The 18,487-nt window shown below is 44.7% G+C and overlaps 2 protein-coding genes and 1 long non-coding RNA gene across 6 annotated transcripts; 2 read left to right on the forward strand and 1 right to left on the reverse strand.

Moving 5' to 3' along the window:
- Nucleotides 1-212: 212 nt before the first annotated feature.
- On the reverse strand, nt 213-14,281 carry NAXE (NAD(P)HX epimerase). 4 transcript variants are annotated; one of them, XR_004313974.1, is made up of 8 exons: nt 14,046-14,279; nt 13,823-13,931; nt 13,572-13,682; nt 13,375-13,488; nt 12,452-12,599; nt 11,882-12,090; nt 5,899-5,993; nt 213-996 (listed from the first exon to the last, which is right to left on the reverse strand). XR_004313974.1 is itself a non-coding variant. In XM_014566908.2 (7 exons), exons 1-6 carry the CDS (start codon nt 14,225-14,227, stop codon nt 11,888-11,890), a joined length of 867 nt encoding a protein of 288 aa, XP_014422394.2. In that variant the 5' UTR covers nt 14,228-14,279; the 3' UTR covers nt 5,847-5,993; nt 11,882-11,887. The 4 variants fall into 4 exon arrangements, 3 of the variants coding, with proteins under 3 accessions (XP_014422394.2, XP_014422396.2, XP_032319920.1); XM_014566908.2 differs by lacking the exon at nt 213-996 and having other exon boundaries at nt 5,847-5,993; XM_014566910.2 differs by lacking the exons at nt 213-996; nt 5,899-5,993 and adding an exon at nt 9,132-9,883.
- Nucleotides 4,316-10,895, forward strand: GPATCH4 (G-patch domain containing 4). The gene is given in 9 exon segments (XM_014566904.2): nt 4,316-4,408; nt 6,901-7,036; nt 7,465-7,538; nt 7,650-7,742; nt 7,844-7,930; nt 9,505-9,596; nt 9,857-9,907; nt 10,151-10,715; nt 10,718-10,895. Coding segments are annotated over 8 exon segments (1,083 nt in total). The 5' UTR covers nt 4,316-4,408; nt 6,901-6,957; the 3' UTR covers nt 10,760-10,895.
- On the forward strand, nt 13,970-16,750 carry LOC106730857. The gene is made up of 3 exons (XR_001367302.2): nt 13,970-14,126; nt 15,800-15,992; nt 16,481-16,750. It is a non-coding gene; the product is annotated as an uncharacterized LOC106730857 (long non-coding RNA).
- Nucleotides 16,751-18,487: the final 1,737 nt, after the last annotated feature.

The following is an 18,487-nucleotide window of genomic DNA, read 5'->3' on the forward strand; positions in this document are numbered from 1 at the left end:
ATACTGAGGCCAGGGAAAGACAGAGACAAGAACTAGAGTGACAGTGATGCAGGGCTCAGAGACAGGTCTTGACCCAGAAGCATGGTACCGACGGGCAGATGGCAATGGTGCTTCAAAGAGAAATAAATGTGAAGCAGACCCTACACTAGATTGCATCAGTGAACAGCTGTCTGTGGCTGAGACCACAGTCTTTTCATTACATTTCCTTTTTCTGTGCCAGCTGGCCCTCAGGTTACTCACTTACAAATTGGGATGATTACATGCATCATGGGACTAGGATGAGAATTAAATTTGATGCTGTTTGTGAAAATGACATTTTAAACTGTAAACCACTGTTTTAAATAAAAACCACTATTTTTAAATAGTAAAGGACTTTACACAAGGGATTGTAATATTTTGCTGTTATGAACTCAATGGTTACTGAAGTAGGAAAATTAGAAACTGCCTAGGTCTGAGGATTAGGAAATAATATCAGTCTAAGGAAAACCCTAAGAGCTGTAGGTGCACCCTTTTTTTTTTTTCTCAATAGAAAAGTAAATAACATTAGGTAAACACTGGCAGTATTTGTGATATCAGCGTTTTTAAATCCCACAATGTAGTTGCAACCACAAGCTATTTTCTCTTCCCCCAGGCTCGGATTTCAGTAGCAGAAAAAAAAAAAAACAAAAAAAAACACAAAACTGAGAAGAGGTGGAGGGGAAGTGTTATACAAGTGTATGTGCCATAGGGATTTGTGAGCATAGTATGATTTTTATAACATTGTGCTATAGAAATATGTATGAGTATAGCAACATAACCAAAGACCTTAATTTTTCAGAATTAATTCTGCTCCAGAAATTTAGGAAGGAATTCAAGAGTTGGTACTCTCAGGGCCACACTCACTTCCTCCTGAAGGCCTCCCTGTTGTCAGTCATATTTCTCCTCATTTCCGCACCAAGTCCCTCAGCACTGAGGAACTTTGATTAGTATCCATTTGCTGTTTTAAAGTTATTTTTCCTAATGAAAAAAAATTTTGTTTTTTAGTTTTATTTCTTGGGGGTGGAGGTAATTAGGTTTATTTATTCATTTATTTTTAGAGGATTGAACCCAGGACCTTATGCATGCTAAGCATGTGCTCTATCATTGAGCTATTCCCTCCCCTGCCTTTTTTTTTTTTTTTTTAGTTTTTTTTAATAAAATATGTTAATTGTAGAAAACCGGAAATTCAGAGAAAAGATATAAAGAAGGAGAAGCACCTTTTTGTAATCCTGTCACCTTGGAATGACTGCCTATAACAGGTTACTATTTTTCCCTTCTATTTTTAGTGTGACTGTGGATTTTTTTTTTTTGAGATATAATTCACATATCATAAAATTCACTCTTCCAAAGTGTACAATTCAGTGGTCTTTAGTATGTTCATGAGTTTATCCATCACCACTGATTCCAGAACATGTCATCAACCCAAAAAGAAACCCTGTACTCATCAGTAGTCACTCTCCATTTCCTTCTTCCCGGGTTGACCTATGTCAGTGGATTTGCCTGCTCTGCACATTGCATGTAAATCCAAGTTGCTGCTTGTATCAATCCTTCATTCCTTTTGATGACTGAATAACATTTCATTGTGGATCTGCCATGTTTCGTTTATTCATTCATCAATTGATGGACATGTGGATTGTTTCCACATTTTAGCTATTACTACAAATAATGCTTCTATGAATATTTGTGTACAAGTTTTTGTATAGACATGTTTTCAGTTCTTTAGGGTATATATGTAGGAGTGGGATTGCTATAATACTATTTTTAACAATAATTCTATTTTTAACTTTTTGAGGAACTTTCAAACTGTTTTCCAAGACAGCTGCATTATTTTACCTTCCCACCAGCAATGTATGAGGGTTCGAATTTCTCTACAACCTCACCAACACTTGTTATTGCTCATTTAAAAAATTATAGTTATCCTAGGAGGTGTGAAATGATACCACACTCTGGTTTTCATCTGCATTTTCCTGATGACTAATGATGTTGAGCACCTTTTCACGTGCTTATTAGTCACTTGTATATCTTCTTTGGAGAAATATCTATCTAAATCTTTTACCCATTTTTAAATTGTGTTGTCTTTTTATTGTTGAGTTGTAAGTATTCTTTATTTTTGGATATTGGAACCTTATCAGACATATGATTTGCAAATATTTTCTTCCATTCTGTAGATTGACTTTTTACTTTCTTGATAGTGTGCTTTGGAGTACAAAAGTTTTAATTTTGATGAAGTCCAACTTAACTGTATTTTTCTTTGGTTGCTTGCACATTTGGACTCATAGCTAAGAAACTTTTGTTACCAACCAGGGTTCTTGGTCTCCTTAATCAATAGAAATTGATAAGAGACCAGATGAGAAATTCAGGAAAGGCTTTATTGCTGCAGCATGATGGAGCAGAAACAAGTAATGGGTTCCTATGCTCACTGCCTGAGGAGGGGAGGGTGAGCTGGTCCCTTAAATCGCGTGAGGGTAGGGGCAGGTCCAGGGGTTGAGCTGGAGGGGTGGCTTAGGTGGTTGGCCCACCCCCTTGGTGGTGCTGTGTGCAGGGATCATGCGCAGTATCTTGCTTCTGCTCCCAGTATCCTGCTTTTGCTCCCAGACACCACAGAAGTGGCAGTTGGGTTTTTGGTCTTTTTGTAGCTTATTGCTCATAACTCCAGGCACACAGTTATTTTTAGTTCTTTATAGTTTCTTTGTATTCTGTTGTTCTGTCCCAGTATAATTATTACAGCCCAGGGTCCCAGGCTTCAAGTCCCAGCCTGTCTCACTATTGTTTCATCCAAGGTTATGAAAATTTCCATCTATAATTTCTTTTGAGTTTTAGAAGTTTCACTCTTAGAGGTTTTGGATTCATGTTGAGTTAATTTTTTGCATATGAGACGAGGTACGGGTCCCACTTTATTCTTTTGCCATGTGGCTATCCAGTTGTCTTAACACCATTTATTGAAAACAATACACTCTCCTTATTGAATCGTCTTGGCATTTTTGTTGAAAATTAATTGCTCGTAAATGTGTGGGTTTGTTTCTGGACTCTTATTTCTATTCTGTTGATCCAGAACCACAGTCTTGATTACTATAGCTTTGTAGTAAGTTTAGAAATTGGGAAGTGTTTGTCCTTCAACTTTGTTCTTTTTCAAGAAAAAGAACCCCTTGCATTTCCAATTTGAATTTCCAAATCAGCTTGTCAACTTACGCAAAAAAGCCAGCTAGGAGTTTGACAGAGATTGCATTGAATCTGTAGACCAATTTGGAGAATATTGTGATCTTAACAATATTAAGGCTTCCCATCCATAAACATAGGTACCTTTCCATTTATGTGGGTCTTCTTTAGTTTCAATGACATTTTGTAATTTTCAGTGTACAACTCTTGCACTTCTTTTGTTATGTTTTGTTAAATTCCTAACTGTTTTATTCCTTTTGGTGCTATTGCATCAAAATCTTATGGAGATGAGGGAGTATGACTTATCAAGCAGTTGTGACAAAGCTTTACTGTGAAATGGCAGTTTTTCTCTTTGAAATTCCTGGGGGCGTTAAGTTATGGTAGATATTGATAAAGGGAAGCAGAGGGATACCTTTTTCAGGTTAGTTCTCGGGTGGCTCAGTGAAGCCTAAGAACCTTTTGTGGGGATGGAAGCGTATGCAACCTCTCTTGCTGATTTCCTTGCAGTATCTTCTTCCCCTCCCCTGTACAGTAGATCCACATACTTAACAAGGCAAGTCCAAACTCCTCAGCCTGCCTTGCGTTCCGGAATCCCCACCCTCTCTCCAGTCCCAACCTTCCCTGGCTAAACCACCTGCTCCCTGAAGTCAGGGCTCATGTCTTACAAACCTTTGTTATCACCTGTACCAAAGGGGAAGGTCCTGGCACACAGTAGTGAGTCAAAAGGTGTTTGATGAACCTACTGAAACCTCTGGAGTTTTATAAATAACTGTCCCTGCAGGCTGAGTATTCATCCCCACGTCACTTCAGAAATGTTGTCTCCATCTCTGCCTCCATGAATCTCTCAGGCCACTCTCGATGCTTTCCCCTAAAGTTTCCCTTCCTCGTAAATGTACCCAAGACTAGTCAGTGTCGGACCCAAAGCTGTTCTCGGCATCCAGAGAGTGTGGGTTAGGGCTGAAGTCCCGCGGCCGCTCAGGGCCTGCAGGTAGTTAGTAGAATACTTCCCAAATCTTCTGAAATGGGCACGCTCTGGACCCGAGTTTCTATGGCAAACAAACAGGCAAGCGAGCCTATCCAAAACAGTTCCTCCTGGGAGGACTGAGGCTCCGAGTCCGGAGTGAGTCTCTATGGTTTCGACAGCCTAGAAGGACCGAGAAGGCACTTCCGGGGAAATGGCGGCGCACAAGTCACATCTGCCACATGTTTCTGCGGAGAGGACCTTGCAATGAAGGTAAGGGGCTGCAGTTCTCCAAATGGTGGCTGTCGGAGCCTGGGCTCAGGAGCAAATGTGAGAGCGGGAGAGTAGTTTTACCCAAGTGAAACTGGCAGGAGGGCTGGAGTTTAGACCTCAGGAAGAAGGAGATCTAGGGAAAGGGTACCCGGCTCTTTGGGACTGCTGTAAGAATTATGGCCCTGGATCCCTTCTCCAGAAAGCTTCCAGAAAGCTCAGGTCAACTGGAGAGAAGACAGTTCCTGAAAGTGTACTCGCAGCCTGGGACCTAGTTGCTTCTGTCCACAGTTATTCATTCTAAGTCCGTTAAAGCAATCCCCACCCACGTGTATCATTCAGTTCACCGAATAACGCACTTTCGAGTCTTGGAGCTGCATTAATTGTACTGGGGTTGGGAAATAAAGCCCGTTTGTGACTTCCAGGGCGTATAGTTACGAATTACTGAAACAAGGGACAGGCCACCGTAAGTCTTACAGCATAAAGCACAAGTAGCTATAAAAGACTGAGGAGCATAGTGGTTAAGAACATCAGTTCTGGAATGCCTGAGGTCCTGGATCCACTGCCAGCTATTTGATTTGGACAAGTAACTGAACTTCTCAGTGCCATTTCTTCATTTGTAAGTTACGGTAAAAATCTTTAATGGGGTTGTTGGGAGGATTAAATGAGACATTGTGTGTGAAGCAAGTAGCAACAGGCTGGCACTGAGTAAATGCATAAGTGTTGTTGTTAATATTATTGAAATCTGCGGGCTGATAGATGAGAGATAACTTCAGAAGAGGCAGATTTGAGGTGGCTTTAAAGGCCTCAGTGTTTGAATTTTACTAATCTTGCAGTATCAGGCAAGATGGAGCCATTTCTTCATTCGGTGCTTTTTTGTTGGGACTCTCAAGGTCTCAATTAGATTTTCAGGTAATCATCCTTCACAGTAGAAATGTGAACAGAAATGTGAGTCATCCCAAATTTGCTACTTGTTTTTTCTCTGAATTTGCTACTCTATATCTAAACAGACTGGTCATTGCTCTTAACCCTAAAATGTAATGTTTAGGAGGGGTGATGTAATGATGTGTCTGATTTTTTTTTTTTAAACCAGCATACTTACTAGACCTTCTTAAACACAAATAAAAGCTTTACCCTTCAGAGTTGTTACTTTGGAAGGCTAGAGGATTACTCCAGTAGTGCCATTAATCAGCTTTGAAAATGGTCTGCAATGCCTGTGATAAATGATCTTAATACAAGTTACTTTTTGTGACTCAAGTCAGCAGTGATAGTTTTGAATGTCTCGTGTAATAAGCCATCTTAACCAGTTCAGAGGCAAAGTTGGTATATAAGTTGGATAATGCCATTGTGGAGTCCAAAAAGAGGAACACTTGAGTGACTGTAAAGAAATGCAAGTACAGTCGACCCTTGAACAACACAAGTTTGAACTGCACAAGTCCACTTACATGCGTTTTTGTTTTTTTTTTTTTTCAATAAATACTACAGTACTACACCTGTGGTTGGTTGAATCCGGCGATGTGGAAGGCTGACTGTGGGACTTGAGCATCCATGGATTTTGGTTTCCATGGCAGGTCCTGGAACCAACACCCTGCAGATATTGAGGGATGACTGTAGTTGGTAATATGATAGAAAGAGGGACACTTTGGAGTCAGGCAATCTGGGCTCATATTCCAGCTTCATCTCTTACTAGCTGTGTAACCCCAAGCAAGAAACCTGACTTCATTTTCCTCTTTTGTAAAATAAGGATAATGCCTATTTTGCAGGACTGTCAGGATTAAATGAGATGGTAAAACAATATGTGTAATCCCCCATTATGCATTAAATATTCAAGAAGAGCACCCTTCCTAAACTGGACAGTCCAAAAAAGGGGTGCTCCAACAAGACTGAAAGGAAGAGGTGTGTAGCCCCCACACCAAGAGGACAGTGAAAATGCTGGCCACAGGTATAGGGTATGGCTCTGCTAAGTACTATTATAACTCAGGTTAATAAGCACCTCACTGCATTGTTTTTCATGGTAATAAATTGGGAGATGTTATCAGGTGGTGAGAATTTAAGAGTGGGACCTCTGCAGACAAGCCGCCTGGGTTTGAGTTCCACATGCATCAGCTGTGTGACCCTGAGCAAGTTACCTAAACTCTTGAGTCTTTAGTTTCCTCATTTGTAAAATAGGGATAATAATACTTTCCTGAATGTAAAGTTCAGGAAATCTTCCTTAGCTGGGAAGATTACAGGAAATGATCCATGGAAAGCTTTAGCACAGCCTGGCCTGTGATAACATGACATGTGGCATCTCCATAAACAGGTGTTATTATCAATCTCAGTCTTCCTTGACTCTCAACGTGTTGATGTTGATCTCTTTGTGGTCAGTCAGGGAGCTCCCCAAGGACCAGGCCTCCTTCCTCTGTCTCTGTTCCAACTTAAGGAAAGAATTCTTACAAGAGCAGTCAGGGTGGGTTTGATGGATGATTTGGGCACTTTCTCTTTTCCTCTTAAAGGGATGACAGTGATCTCTTCTCTGGTGAAGGCCTGAGGACAGTGACTCTTTTCTCACCATGAGTGTCACTCCAGAGGTCAAGAGTCGTGGGATGAAGTTTGCTGAGGAACAGCTGCTAAAGCATGGATGGACTCAAGGTGATCCCCACAGGTCCCCTTCCACATCCCCCAGCTCCCTCACTGCCCTCTGCCTAGGGAGAGGCATCATCCTGGATTACCCCTAAGTAGTCTGTTCAATTGGAGGAGGAAAATCAGACTTTCCAGAAAAGGGAAGAATGGAAGGAATATGATGGATAGTGAGTAGGAAGTGTTGGGAGGACTGGAAGAGGCAGAGAGACATGATCTCTGTCCTGAAAGAATTATAAAGGAAAAGATAGTTCAGGTTCAGACAGGAGGACCGCATGGAGAGGTGCTGGAAAGGGTGAAACTAGGAGAACTTCTGAGACAGATGGGGTGTGCCCGATGCCAGATGTGCAGAATGGCAAGGAGTGCCGTGTGCTGGGGGCGCCTCATGAGGGCTTGGGGCAGGCATTGGGATAAGCCGAATCATTCACTGTCTTCTGCAGGCAAAGGCCTGGGCCGGAAAGAGAACGGCATCACCCAGGCCCTCAGGGTAACGCTGAAGCAGGACACTTACGGGGTAAGACTGGGCAGGCTGAGGGAGGTCCGTGTGGATGGACAGGGGCAGCCTTGAGGATAGGGGGAGAGCGGGGAAGGACAGGCCCTGAGTTCATACTTCTTCCTCTGGCAGGTGGGACATGACCCTGCCAAGGAGTTCACAAACCACTGGTGGAATGAGCTCTTCAACAAGACTGCAGCCAGCTTAGTAGTGGAAACTAGGCAGGTATGAGCTCTAATAGATGGTCACGTGAAACATGAGGGCCTGGGACACATGGGGGTGAGGGAGACACAGCATGTCGCCCACTCATGGATACTTCCCCGCAGGATGGAGTACAAATCAGGCGCCTTTCTAAGGAGACCACTCATCGTAATCATCCCAAGCCCAACATGCTGTATCAGAAGTTTGTGAAGGTATTAGAGGCTGGCGGTGGGAGGGCCCATCCTTTTTTCCTTCCCTGGTCTCCCCTGGGGCCTGAACAGTTGCCTTGTGTGCCCTACCTGTCCTCAGGACTGTCCTAATATATCAGCATCCTGTGACCAACCTTGCTGTTGCTTACCTAGACTGCCCAGACCCTCAGCAAGAAATCTTCAGGTTGCATGGATCCCTACCATCTGTTGAGGGGGCAGCAACAGGGACTGGGAGGCAGGGCACAGTCAGGAGCTGCCAGAGCAGGGCAGGGAGGGGTTGTTTAATTCAAAGGACTTAGAAGCCAGAGGAGACCTGAGAGATTATCTGACCCATTGTCCTTGTTTTGCAGATGTGGCCAAAAGGGGGCAAAGTGGCTCACTGAAGAGTGGCTAGGAGTGGCAGACAGGACTAGAACCCAGGTCTTCAGACTCCCCTTTTCCAGCATGCCAATAGAAGGAGCTAACATTTAATGATATCTATTATATGCTAGGGGGCTCTACGTGTTATCCAGCAAATCTTCCCCTTTCTCCTTGTCTCTGTGGCCATCTTCTATCTCAGTTCAGACCATCATCATCTCCTACCTAATTTCTTTCACAGCCTCATAACTAGACTAACTCTAGTCTCACTCCCTACCCCAATCAGTTCATCCTCCACAAAGCGTCCAGAGCTTTCTCTCTCAAATACAAATTACACCGAGTCACTGGCTTCTCCTTGACCTAGGACGACACAGTCCAGATGTGTCAGACTGGCTCACATGGCCCTTCATGCCTTGTCCCTGCCTTCTTCCCTTGCCTCTCTCTCGCCACTTCTCTTAGGACCTCTACACTTCAGCCAGATGGAATCTGAATCTTTTGAAGGTACCACGTTCTTTCACCTTCAGGTTTTTGCACATGCTATTCCCTCTGCCTGGGACATTCTGATCCCTTTGCCCCTTTACCTGCTGACTTTTTGTCTTCCAGAGCTCAGCTACTTGTAGAAACGATTCCTCCAACCCTGAAGCCTGATAGGGTGCCCCTCCTCTAGCACAGACAACACCTTTCATCATAATTGCCTGTGTTTCACCATATTCCTTTCCCCCTCAACCATGTAGATTTCATCTGGGCTAGACCTATCTCATTCTTATTCCACTCTATATCCCCAATCTCTTAGTTTATAGTAGGTTCTTAATCTGTTCAAATAAAGTACTATGCATAGGTATGGGGGTGGGGGGCGTGAAAAGTACCATCTTTATTGTCAGTTCCAGGACCATGGGATGACCATGGGATAGGGGGCACTTGTCCCACTGTGGAGACCTGAAGACCCAGAGCACTTCTTCTTCCCTTCTTGTTCTGCCCACTAGCTGGCTGTGAGTCAGGGAGGCTCAGACTGACCCACCCCACCCACCCCCAACTGCAGCCCACCTCCTGCCCAAGTTGAAGTGTGCAGTTGGGTGCACCTCTCTGTGGGTCTGCTAGGAGTGATGTTGGGGGCTGACAAATTTGTGCCTATGCCTATTCCTGGGGGGCAGGGGGGAGCTTTCCCAGGAAGGAAAAGGGATGGCAGTGGCCCTTGTTCACCCCATGATCCCTCCTTTTAGACGGCCACACTGACTTCAAGTGGGGAGAAGCCAGACAAGGACTTGGAAAGCTGCAGTGATGACGACAGCCAGGTGCCCAAGCCTCCAAAGATGTGAGACTTCTTTTTAGTGCTAGGGGCATGTGGGAGGAGATGCCTTCAAATCTCAAAAGGACGGACCAAATGTAGTGCTTGACTGTGGACTTCTTCAGGGTGGAACTGTGTTGTACTGTTCTTTGTATCCACCACATAGAAAACTGCCAGGTCCTGAATAGGAACTCAGTGCTGACGGAATGTTTTGGAGGGAAGAAGAGGTCCAGTCTTTCCACCAGATCTGTTTGTAATTCCTGATTCTTCCCCCCTCCCCCCAACAGTCTGACTGATGAGATGCTACTCCAAGCCTGTGAGGGGCGAACAGCACACAAGTAAGTAGTGGTTAGCTTCTCCGGCTCCCTTCTATTCTCCCCATCACAAATCCACCCTTGAGGATGGCCTGTGCCAATTCTTGGCTTTCTTCACCCCAGAGAAAATGATTCCTACTCTCTGCCCATCTCTGAAGCTGCCCAAAGATAGGCAGCTCCTCCCTTACCAACATTCCACTGCAGTCTCAAAGATTAGGCCTGTTTTCCCTGATACCCTCCCTCTGACTTGGGCCCCATTTATTTCAGGGCTGCCCGTCTTGGGATCACAATGAAGGCTAAGCTTGCTCGGTTAGAGGCCCAGGAGCAGGCCTTCCTGGCTCATCTCAAAGGCCAAGACCCTGGGACGCCTCAGCTGCCATCTGAGAGCAAGCCCCCCAAAAAAAAGAAAAAGAAAAGGAAGCAGAAAGAGGAGGAAGAGGCTATAGCAACTGAAGGGAGTGCAGAAGAGTACCGACAGCACACTGACCAAAGCATCAGGAAAAGCAAGAAGAAAAAACGGCATCAGGAGGAAGAGGTCACAGATGAGAGAGAGAGAACAGCTGTAGAGAACGAGGGAGAAGAGACCACAGGAACAAGTGGGCCTGGGGAACACACTGATCAGTCCTTCAGGAAAAGTAAGAAGAAGAGGCAGCACCATGAAGAGAAGGTGAGGGTCTCAGATAATAAAGGATGTAAGGAGGCTACCGATGGTGTCAGGACAGAGGAGGTAGAGAGTAGGGCATACACTGACCCATGCAGCAGAAGCAGGAAGAGGCGGCAGCATGAGGAAGAAGACTTGAACATAGAGAATGAAGAAGCTGAGGAGGCTGTTGTAGATGGTGGGACCAGAGGAGCAGAAAGCAGATCCTGCAGTGATGGGAAAAGCAGGAGAAGCAAGAAGAAAAGACAGAGGCATCAAGAGGAGGAGGAGGATGTCTTGGATGTAAGGGACGAAGGAGATGAGGAAGGTGGAAGCACTAGGGTAGCGGAGAGCAGAGCACGCACTGGCTCGAGTGGCAGAGGTAAGAAGAGGAGGCAGAAGCAGCCAGAGGAGGAAAGACCTGGAGTCAGCACTGACGGGAGAGCAACAAAGAAGAAACAGAAGAGAGACTGAAGGCTAGGCCAAGGTGGGGCTTGGTTGATTCCTCTTCAGGAGTTGTTGACGCTTCAGAGACCTGAGTTGATGCAGGGCTTGTGCACCCCCTCAGTAAGGAGTCCCTCCGAAGGAGGAAACTGTTCTGGAATAGCAGTCTGCTGAGAGCAGAGGGATAGTACTATGCCTGAGTGAGGGAGCAGGCCTGGTCCCCCTTCCAGCTTCTAACCCAGAGATTGTGAACTCAAGCGCCTGCAGGAACCAGGCAGCCAAAGGACAAGGATGCTGAAAGCTGTGGGAACAGGAATGCAGACGCCCTCTGAAGGGACATCTTGCCTAAAAGAAGTTGGAAATGAAGACCTATGGGAAATGTACTGATTTTTAAATACTGCGAAGGCTAAAAAACACCCATGCAAATTCAGCCAATAGGTTGCCAGTTCCTAACTATACCAAGTGACTGAATAAACATCAGTTTGGGCTCCTAGCCTATATATAGGTCCTGACTGTCATCTCCATTCCCAGCCTGAGAAGGTCTTGAATACAAATTAGTTTCCTTGGAGCCCTCTGAAGAAATTCCTTCTGTTCATTTCCTGTAGTCTTGCTGTGCTGCTAAGTGGAAGGAGAACCTCACCCAGCTCCCTGTCCGTGTCCATGTCCCAAATAAGAATTGTGTGTAAAAGACAGCACACCTCACTTGGGAGCCTTTTTCAGCTTCTGAAAGTCAACTGTCATTGCCCCCAAATGTCACAGCAACCCCCCCTTGCACAGTCCGTTCCCCCAGAGAGGTGGCACCATATATATGTCCAATGTTGCTCTCTGACTCCTGTCATCTCTTAACCTTTATTGCCAGAAGAGCTCTCTGGGAGAGAGGCACTAAGTCTTTATTGGGAAGAATGCTCACCCACCTTCCCTCACTGCAGACGGTAGACACACTCAGTGTCAGGGTAGGGTGGCAGATTCAGCTGATACTTCTTTTCTAGAGCAGGTGGCACAAAACGACCCCCCAGGTAGTGGTAGCGACCGGTAAACTGGGTTGCAGACTTTTTGGGTGCTGTCAAGGAGATGAGCAAGTCTGGCTGGATGCCTCCAGAGTTTCCCTTCTCCACATCCCATCCTGAAAAGAAGGTAGTATTCAGGAAGAGCAGAAGAGACCAGATGTCCAGTCCGCTTCCACACCTTGCTCTACCCTACTCCTAAAGGTGTGGGAAGACCCCTGGGTCCCCACCTGAGCAATTTGCATCCTTGGAGCTCCGTGTACTCCTGGGCTCTGGTCTCGTGCAGTTAACATGTAAAGGGCACTCCTGAATTCTTTGCTCCCCAGCCCTCTTGTGGGATCCATAAAGCTGTGCTCTGTGCCTCTAGACTCAACTTACTTTAGACTCAGTCTGAACCTTGGGCCAAGAACCAGGACTCCTCAGTACCTACCTCCAGACAGGACAGGGCCCCAATCCCCCCAACCTCCTTGGACCCAGCACCTGAGGGAATGTCGATGCTGGCAATGGGCACAGTGAGTCCATGCAGGACACTCAGGATGCTGTGGAATGGCTCACGAACATCACCTTTGAAGCTGAAGCCAAAGATGGCATCCACCACCAGCTCATATAGTTCATCAATCAGCATGGGCTGTGGTAGAGCAGGAAAAGGAAAGGATGTCAGAGCCAGCAGGTGCACAAAGAACCCTTAACAGGAGACGGCTGTCCTCTGTACCCACAGACCATTCACATAGACACAAAGTTTATCTCATTCAGATGGCATGCTGCTGCCTAGAGTTAAGTGCAAGTTGGTCACTGAGGCAAAGCTGAGTCCAGTCACATTTTCTATTCTGAGTGCCTGCAACCATTGAGGAGGCTCAGTGTAAGACAGCCTGAGACTGGGAGTCAGGAGGGAAAGGTTCTGCTCTTGGCTCTGCCATGATCTAGTTTTGTGACTCTGGACAAAGCCCTTCTCTGCATCTCAGTCTCTTCATCTGTAAAATGTGCTAAGAAATTTTTTAAAGTTCTCAAGTTTCCCACTCCTAAATCCATAAATTGAAGACAGGGTTTAGGATGAGGCAGTCACTTCAGCTCCTAATAGGGACAGATAATGTGTTTACTGCAGGCTAGAGGAAGAGGGACTGGCTACAGAGTGAAAGGAGTGACCATGGGAGAGAGGGGAAATGAAGCTTTAGAGAAGGTGGTGTTGGGAATTCATGGAGCACACCGTATGGAGAAGGTTCTTACACCACTTCAATTCAAATAGCATATTATTGGCACCTTCTGTGTCAGGCACTACCCCTGCCCTCTGAGTTAATCCTCGAGAGAGGAAGGTAAGCAGATGAGCTCAGGCTGGAAGAGTGAGTAAAGAGCAGAGCACAGGCAGCAGTTACTGAGGAGGAGGGCACTGAGCTGGAGCCACCTACCTCTGGAGGCATTTCACCAAGGAAAGGGATGTCCATTTTTTGGCACTGGGTCACCAGTGCAGTGAAGAGTGGCTTATTAGGTCTTTTAGGGTAATAGATGGTTGGCTGGTAGCCCTATGAAGAAAGGAGAGGGGTAACTGAAGCCGAGATCCTAGAAACCTTATCCTCTCCCCCACAGCCCTTCCCCACATACTCACAAAGAGTTTGAGGTGTCGAGCACAGACCAGGCCATCTCCTCCATTATTCCCGGGGCCACAGATGACCAGGACAGTAGGCGGGCTCCTGGACAAGGACGTGGGTGGATATGCCTGAAGGCAGAGTCAAAGGGGATTCAGAGGGGCTTTGGGCAAGTGACAGCCCAGACTTGGCCCAGCCGTCCTCCCACTTCATTGTGCCCAGGGAGCTTGCACACCGACTCGACCTAAAGGTCAAGAGTTGCGCCACTGACCTTGGCAATGGCTGTGGCACAGCTCAGTCCAGCCAGCTCCATAAGTTGGTCTACGCTGAACTGGTACTCATTAAACAGCTCCTGGTCCACCGCCTGGGCCTCCTCCTGGCTGAGGAAACTCACAGCCTGAGTCCCCGCCCCTCAGGTGCTCGGCCCCGCCCCCGGAAGGGAGGGCCTTTCACCAAGGCCCGCGCCCCGCGTGCCCGCACGGAACCTCGCCTACCTCAGGTACTTCACCGCTGAACTCGCCATGACTTCTGGGTCCCTGAGGTCACCCGAGATCAGCCGCTGCGGCCCCCACCAGGTGGGTCCCGCGCGACAGGCGCTGGCCTGGACTCTGACGCGCGGCAGACGCGAGCCCGCAACCAGCAGCCCGAGCCCCAGCAGCGCCCGCAGTCCGGACATCCAGCTCGCTGGGCGCGCGCCCCCGGCCCTCCCCTGCCTGCCCGGCGCATGCGCGGCACCTCGCCCCGCCCCCGAGAGGCCAGGCCCCGCGCACCCCCTGCAGGAAGCGGCTCCCGGTTCGCGGCGCGCTCTGCTCCGCGGCTTCCGCGCCCTCCTGCCCCGGCCCCTTCTCGGTCCCGGCGACTTCCCTTAGAGTGTGGATCCCGCCCTTCGCGGGAACGTTTACATATTCCCTCGCATTTTAAGATGTCCCGAAATGCTTTGCTCCCAACCGCCCTTTGATAACAATACATGTTTTTGTAGCTCTTTCGTGAAGCTGTATAGTATAGCAGTTAGCCCAGTTTCCTGCCGTACCACTTTCTTAGCTAAGTGAACTTGGACACTCCTGGTTTCAGTTTCCTGTCTATAAAATGAGGATACGAGTACATATTTCATGGGATGGTAATCCATGGAACGCTGTCGACAGCTCCGGGTACATAGGGCTGTATAAAGTAAGTTAATGTTCTTACTTAAACTGCTAAACATTTTGTATAATTGAGTAACCCCCCTCCCCACTACAGGAGCTTACCCTGTCTGTTTACAAGGAGAGCACGCTGTGCTTCCCTAATCATATATAAAGATTATACCTCTTTATCAAGATAACGCTGTGGTTAAAAATATAGTTGAAACCGTAGACTCCAGGTCTAGATAATATTTCAAGAAAAGCATGGATAAGATGACAACTTTTTAGCCATGAGTTTTTACTATCAGGTTGTTGTTTTGTTTTGTTTTTGATGGAGGGAGGTAATTAGATTTATTTATTAGAGGAGGTACTGGGAATTAAACCCAGGACCTCATATATGCTAAGCATGCTCTCTACCACTTGAGCTATCCCCTCCCCCCAGCCACGAGTTGTTAAGAATGCAAGCACATTCCTACATGGTTAAGGGAGAAGTTTGGGAAATAACAAGCCAGTTACCGTTAAGGCACTAAGGTAAAGATAACCATTCAGGTGGAATGAAGGTCTTGTTTTTATGCTACTTTATTCTTTTTCTGTGTCATGAATTGTATTCCTGGCTGGTTCACTAAGAAAGGCAAGAACCCCTCCTGCTTTTTACTACTCCTCTGATAATCTCCTTTTTAATAAGAGGTTTATTGTCACCTATGGGATGTACCCTTGGCCTTCAGCTTTGTTTTACATGTTTCTTGTGGGAAATTGAATTTATCAGACTGTGATTGTGGTGGAAAATTGTTTTTGTTAGACCGTGTTTATGGTTGGAAATTGAGTTTACTCACCTAAACTGAAATGTAGAGTTGACATTACAATTGGATAATCTTATCCAAGACCTTATTAGCTTTATTTTATAACTTAACTGGCATATAAGTAGCTTCACTTTTGTGTATTAGTTAAGACTCTCCTCAGACTTATTTGAGAAAATAAATTTGGTGCTTCTGAAGATTCATTTCTAAAACACAATGTGAAGCATGTTCCTTTGATTTAGATCACATTTGGACTATTTATATGTGCCAGATGCTGACATGAATCATATCATTTTATTCTCACAAAAAACTGTTATTATCCCCACTTTACAGATGAGAAAACTGAGGCTCAAAGATGTTGAATGACATGTCTAATGATACAGTGATAGCTGTCGGTGGAGCTAGGATCAGAGCACCTTGACCTAGAGTCTGCAGTCTTAAGCCTTATCCTATGCTGAAATGCCTCTCCAAATGCAGAACTGTGTAATTAAAAGGTTGTCAACTGCTGGCTTCATTCTGATGAGATGTAAGTGTAAAATAACAACACAAGACATATCCCACCACACAAGACATATCCCACCACACACACCCGGAATTTATGAGGGCTGTCCTTGGGAAGGCAGTGCCGAAGACCTAGTCCACTTTACTGCCTTTCAGACTTTTGGAGTTTTATTTGGGAAATGCCTTGAAAACCAGTTTAAGAAGGGCTTGTGGATTAAGCACCTGCTGAGTTCCAGATGCTTTACATGTATTATCTATTTTAGTCCTGTCGCTCCTATGATGCATTTTTATCCTCATGTTATAGATGAGAAATTGAGTAGCAGGGAGGAAGTCAAGTAGTTTTCTTAAGATAATATAGCTATTAAATGGGAAAGCCAGTGACGATTGATACTGGGTTGGCCTGACCCAGTAGCAATACTCTTGTGTGGCAGACACTGCTACTTGTCCCTCAAAATCCATTCTCCTTTCTTTAATTTCTGTTTAAAGGCACTGTTAAATTGGCTTTTGTTACAGTTGGTGAACCTGCACCCTAATCAAGACATCTTGAAGGCCCAACAAGATAAGAAGCTCCACTTAGATAAGGAAGATTAACAGCTGTGTCATCTGCACCTAGTTCTGTGCCTGGAACATAGTAGGTCCTCTACAAATATTTTAATGAATCCTCAAAATGTCATTGTGAAGTAATTCACAGTACAGTAGAAGTTCTCTTATCTGACATGATCAGGAGTGAACTATTTTATTTCAACTTAAAACAAAAAATACATTCATTTGCTATCTGTCAAAGTGTGACCAGGGTCCCGTCTTTTTTTGTTTGTTTTATGTACACATATATTTCTTTCACATTCTTTTTGTTAAAAGTTATTATAAGATATTGAATATAGTTCCCTGTGCTATACAGTAGAAATCTGAATTTTAAATGTTTTTATACATAGTGGTTAACATTTGCAAATCTCAAACACCCAAATTTATCCTTTCCCACCCTTTTGCTGATAACCATAACCATACTGTATCTGCAAGTCTGTTTCTGTTTTATAGATGAGTTCATTAGTGTCCTCTTTTTTCTTTACTTTTTCTTTCTTTTCTTTTTTTTTTTTAAGATTCCATATATGAGTGAAATCATAAGGTATTTTTCTTTCTCTTTCTGGCTTACATCACTTAGAATGACAATCTCCAGGTCCATTCATGTTGCTGCAAATGGCATTGTTTTGTTCTTTTGTTCTTTTTTTTTTTTTAATCACTGAGTAGTATTCCACTGTATGTATATGCACCATGACTTCTTTATCCAGTCATCTGTCAGTGGACATTTAGGTTCCTTCCATGTCTTGGCTATTGTAAATAGTGCTGCTGTGAACATTGGGGTGTATGTATCTTTTTGAACTGGAGTTTTCTCCAGATATATGCCCAGGAGTGGGGTTGCTGGATCATATGGTAAGTCTATTCTTAGTCTTTTGAGAAATCTCCATGCTGTTTTCCATAATGGCTGCACCAGACTACATTCCCACCAGCAGTGTTAGGAGGGTTCCCTTTTCTCCACACCCTCTCCAGCATTTATCTTTTGTGGACTTTTTAACGATGGCCATTCTGACAGACTAGGTTTTCTATTTTGATGACTTCCAGTGTCTCCATTTCTTCTTATGGATCACACTTCTGGTGTCAAGTTTTAAAATCTCTGTGCCTGACCCTAGATCACCAATTTTTCTCTAAGAATTTTTCCCCCTGGAATATGTTCTAATGCTACATTTTACATTGAAGTGTGTGATCCATTTCAAATTCATGTTTATATGACATATAAGGTTTAAGTGTTTAGGCTAAATGTTGTTTGTTTGTTTTCTTATTTTCATGTTTTGCTGTGGATGTCAGTTTGCCCTACTCCCATTTCATAAAGAAACCGTCTTTCCTCTAGTGAATTGCTTTTGCACTTTTGCCAAAAATCAGTTGGGCTTGGGCAAATTTGTTTGAATCTCTGCTGTGTTTCATTGAACAACGTGTCTAACATCACACAGTCTCTATCAGCTCTATAAATAAGCATTAGATTAGGGGCAACATTTCTTTTGGTTGTTGGAATTGTAGTAGCAATTCTAATTCCTTTGCCTGTCCACGTATCTTTTTAAGGACAAATACATGTACTTTCATATATGTGTATATCAAAGTTAAGTTTTGCACCTTTTAAAAAAAATTCATGTAAGAGTTCACCATCAACATTTACCGCATTTCAGGCACAATTACACACGCACTCTCTCATACTGTTGCATTTTACAGATGCACTGGAAGTTTATTTAGTGAATGGCTATTAGTCACCCCCAATTTTTTATTATAGGTAAGTAATGCTGAAATGAATATTCTTATCATTCCATGTGCATTGGCACCAATGTTCCCCACGCCCATTTTTTTGTCTTTGAACTTTGTTGTGTTCTAAGCAGAAACGGATTTTGTTTAAACTTTTATGTGGTTGAGGTTATAAATTATTTCCTTTATGATTTTGGGGCTTTGTTTTTATGCTTGAGAAAGACCTCTGCTCAA

Source organism: Camelus ferus, chromosome 21 (genome assembly GCF_009834535.1).
Source record: "Camelus ferus isolate YT-003-E chromosome 21, BCGSAC_Cfer_1.0, whole genome shotgun sequence".
NCBI classification, from domain to species: Eukaryota; Metazoa; Chordata; class Mammalia; order Artiodactyla; family Camelidae; genus Camelus; species Camelus ferus.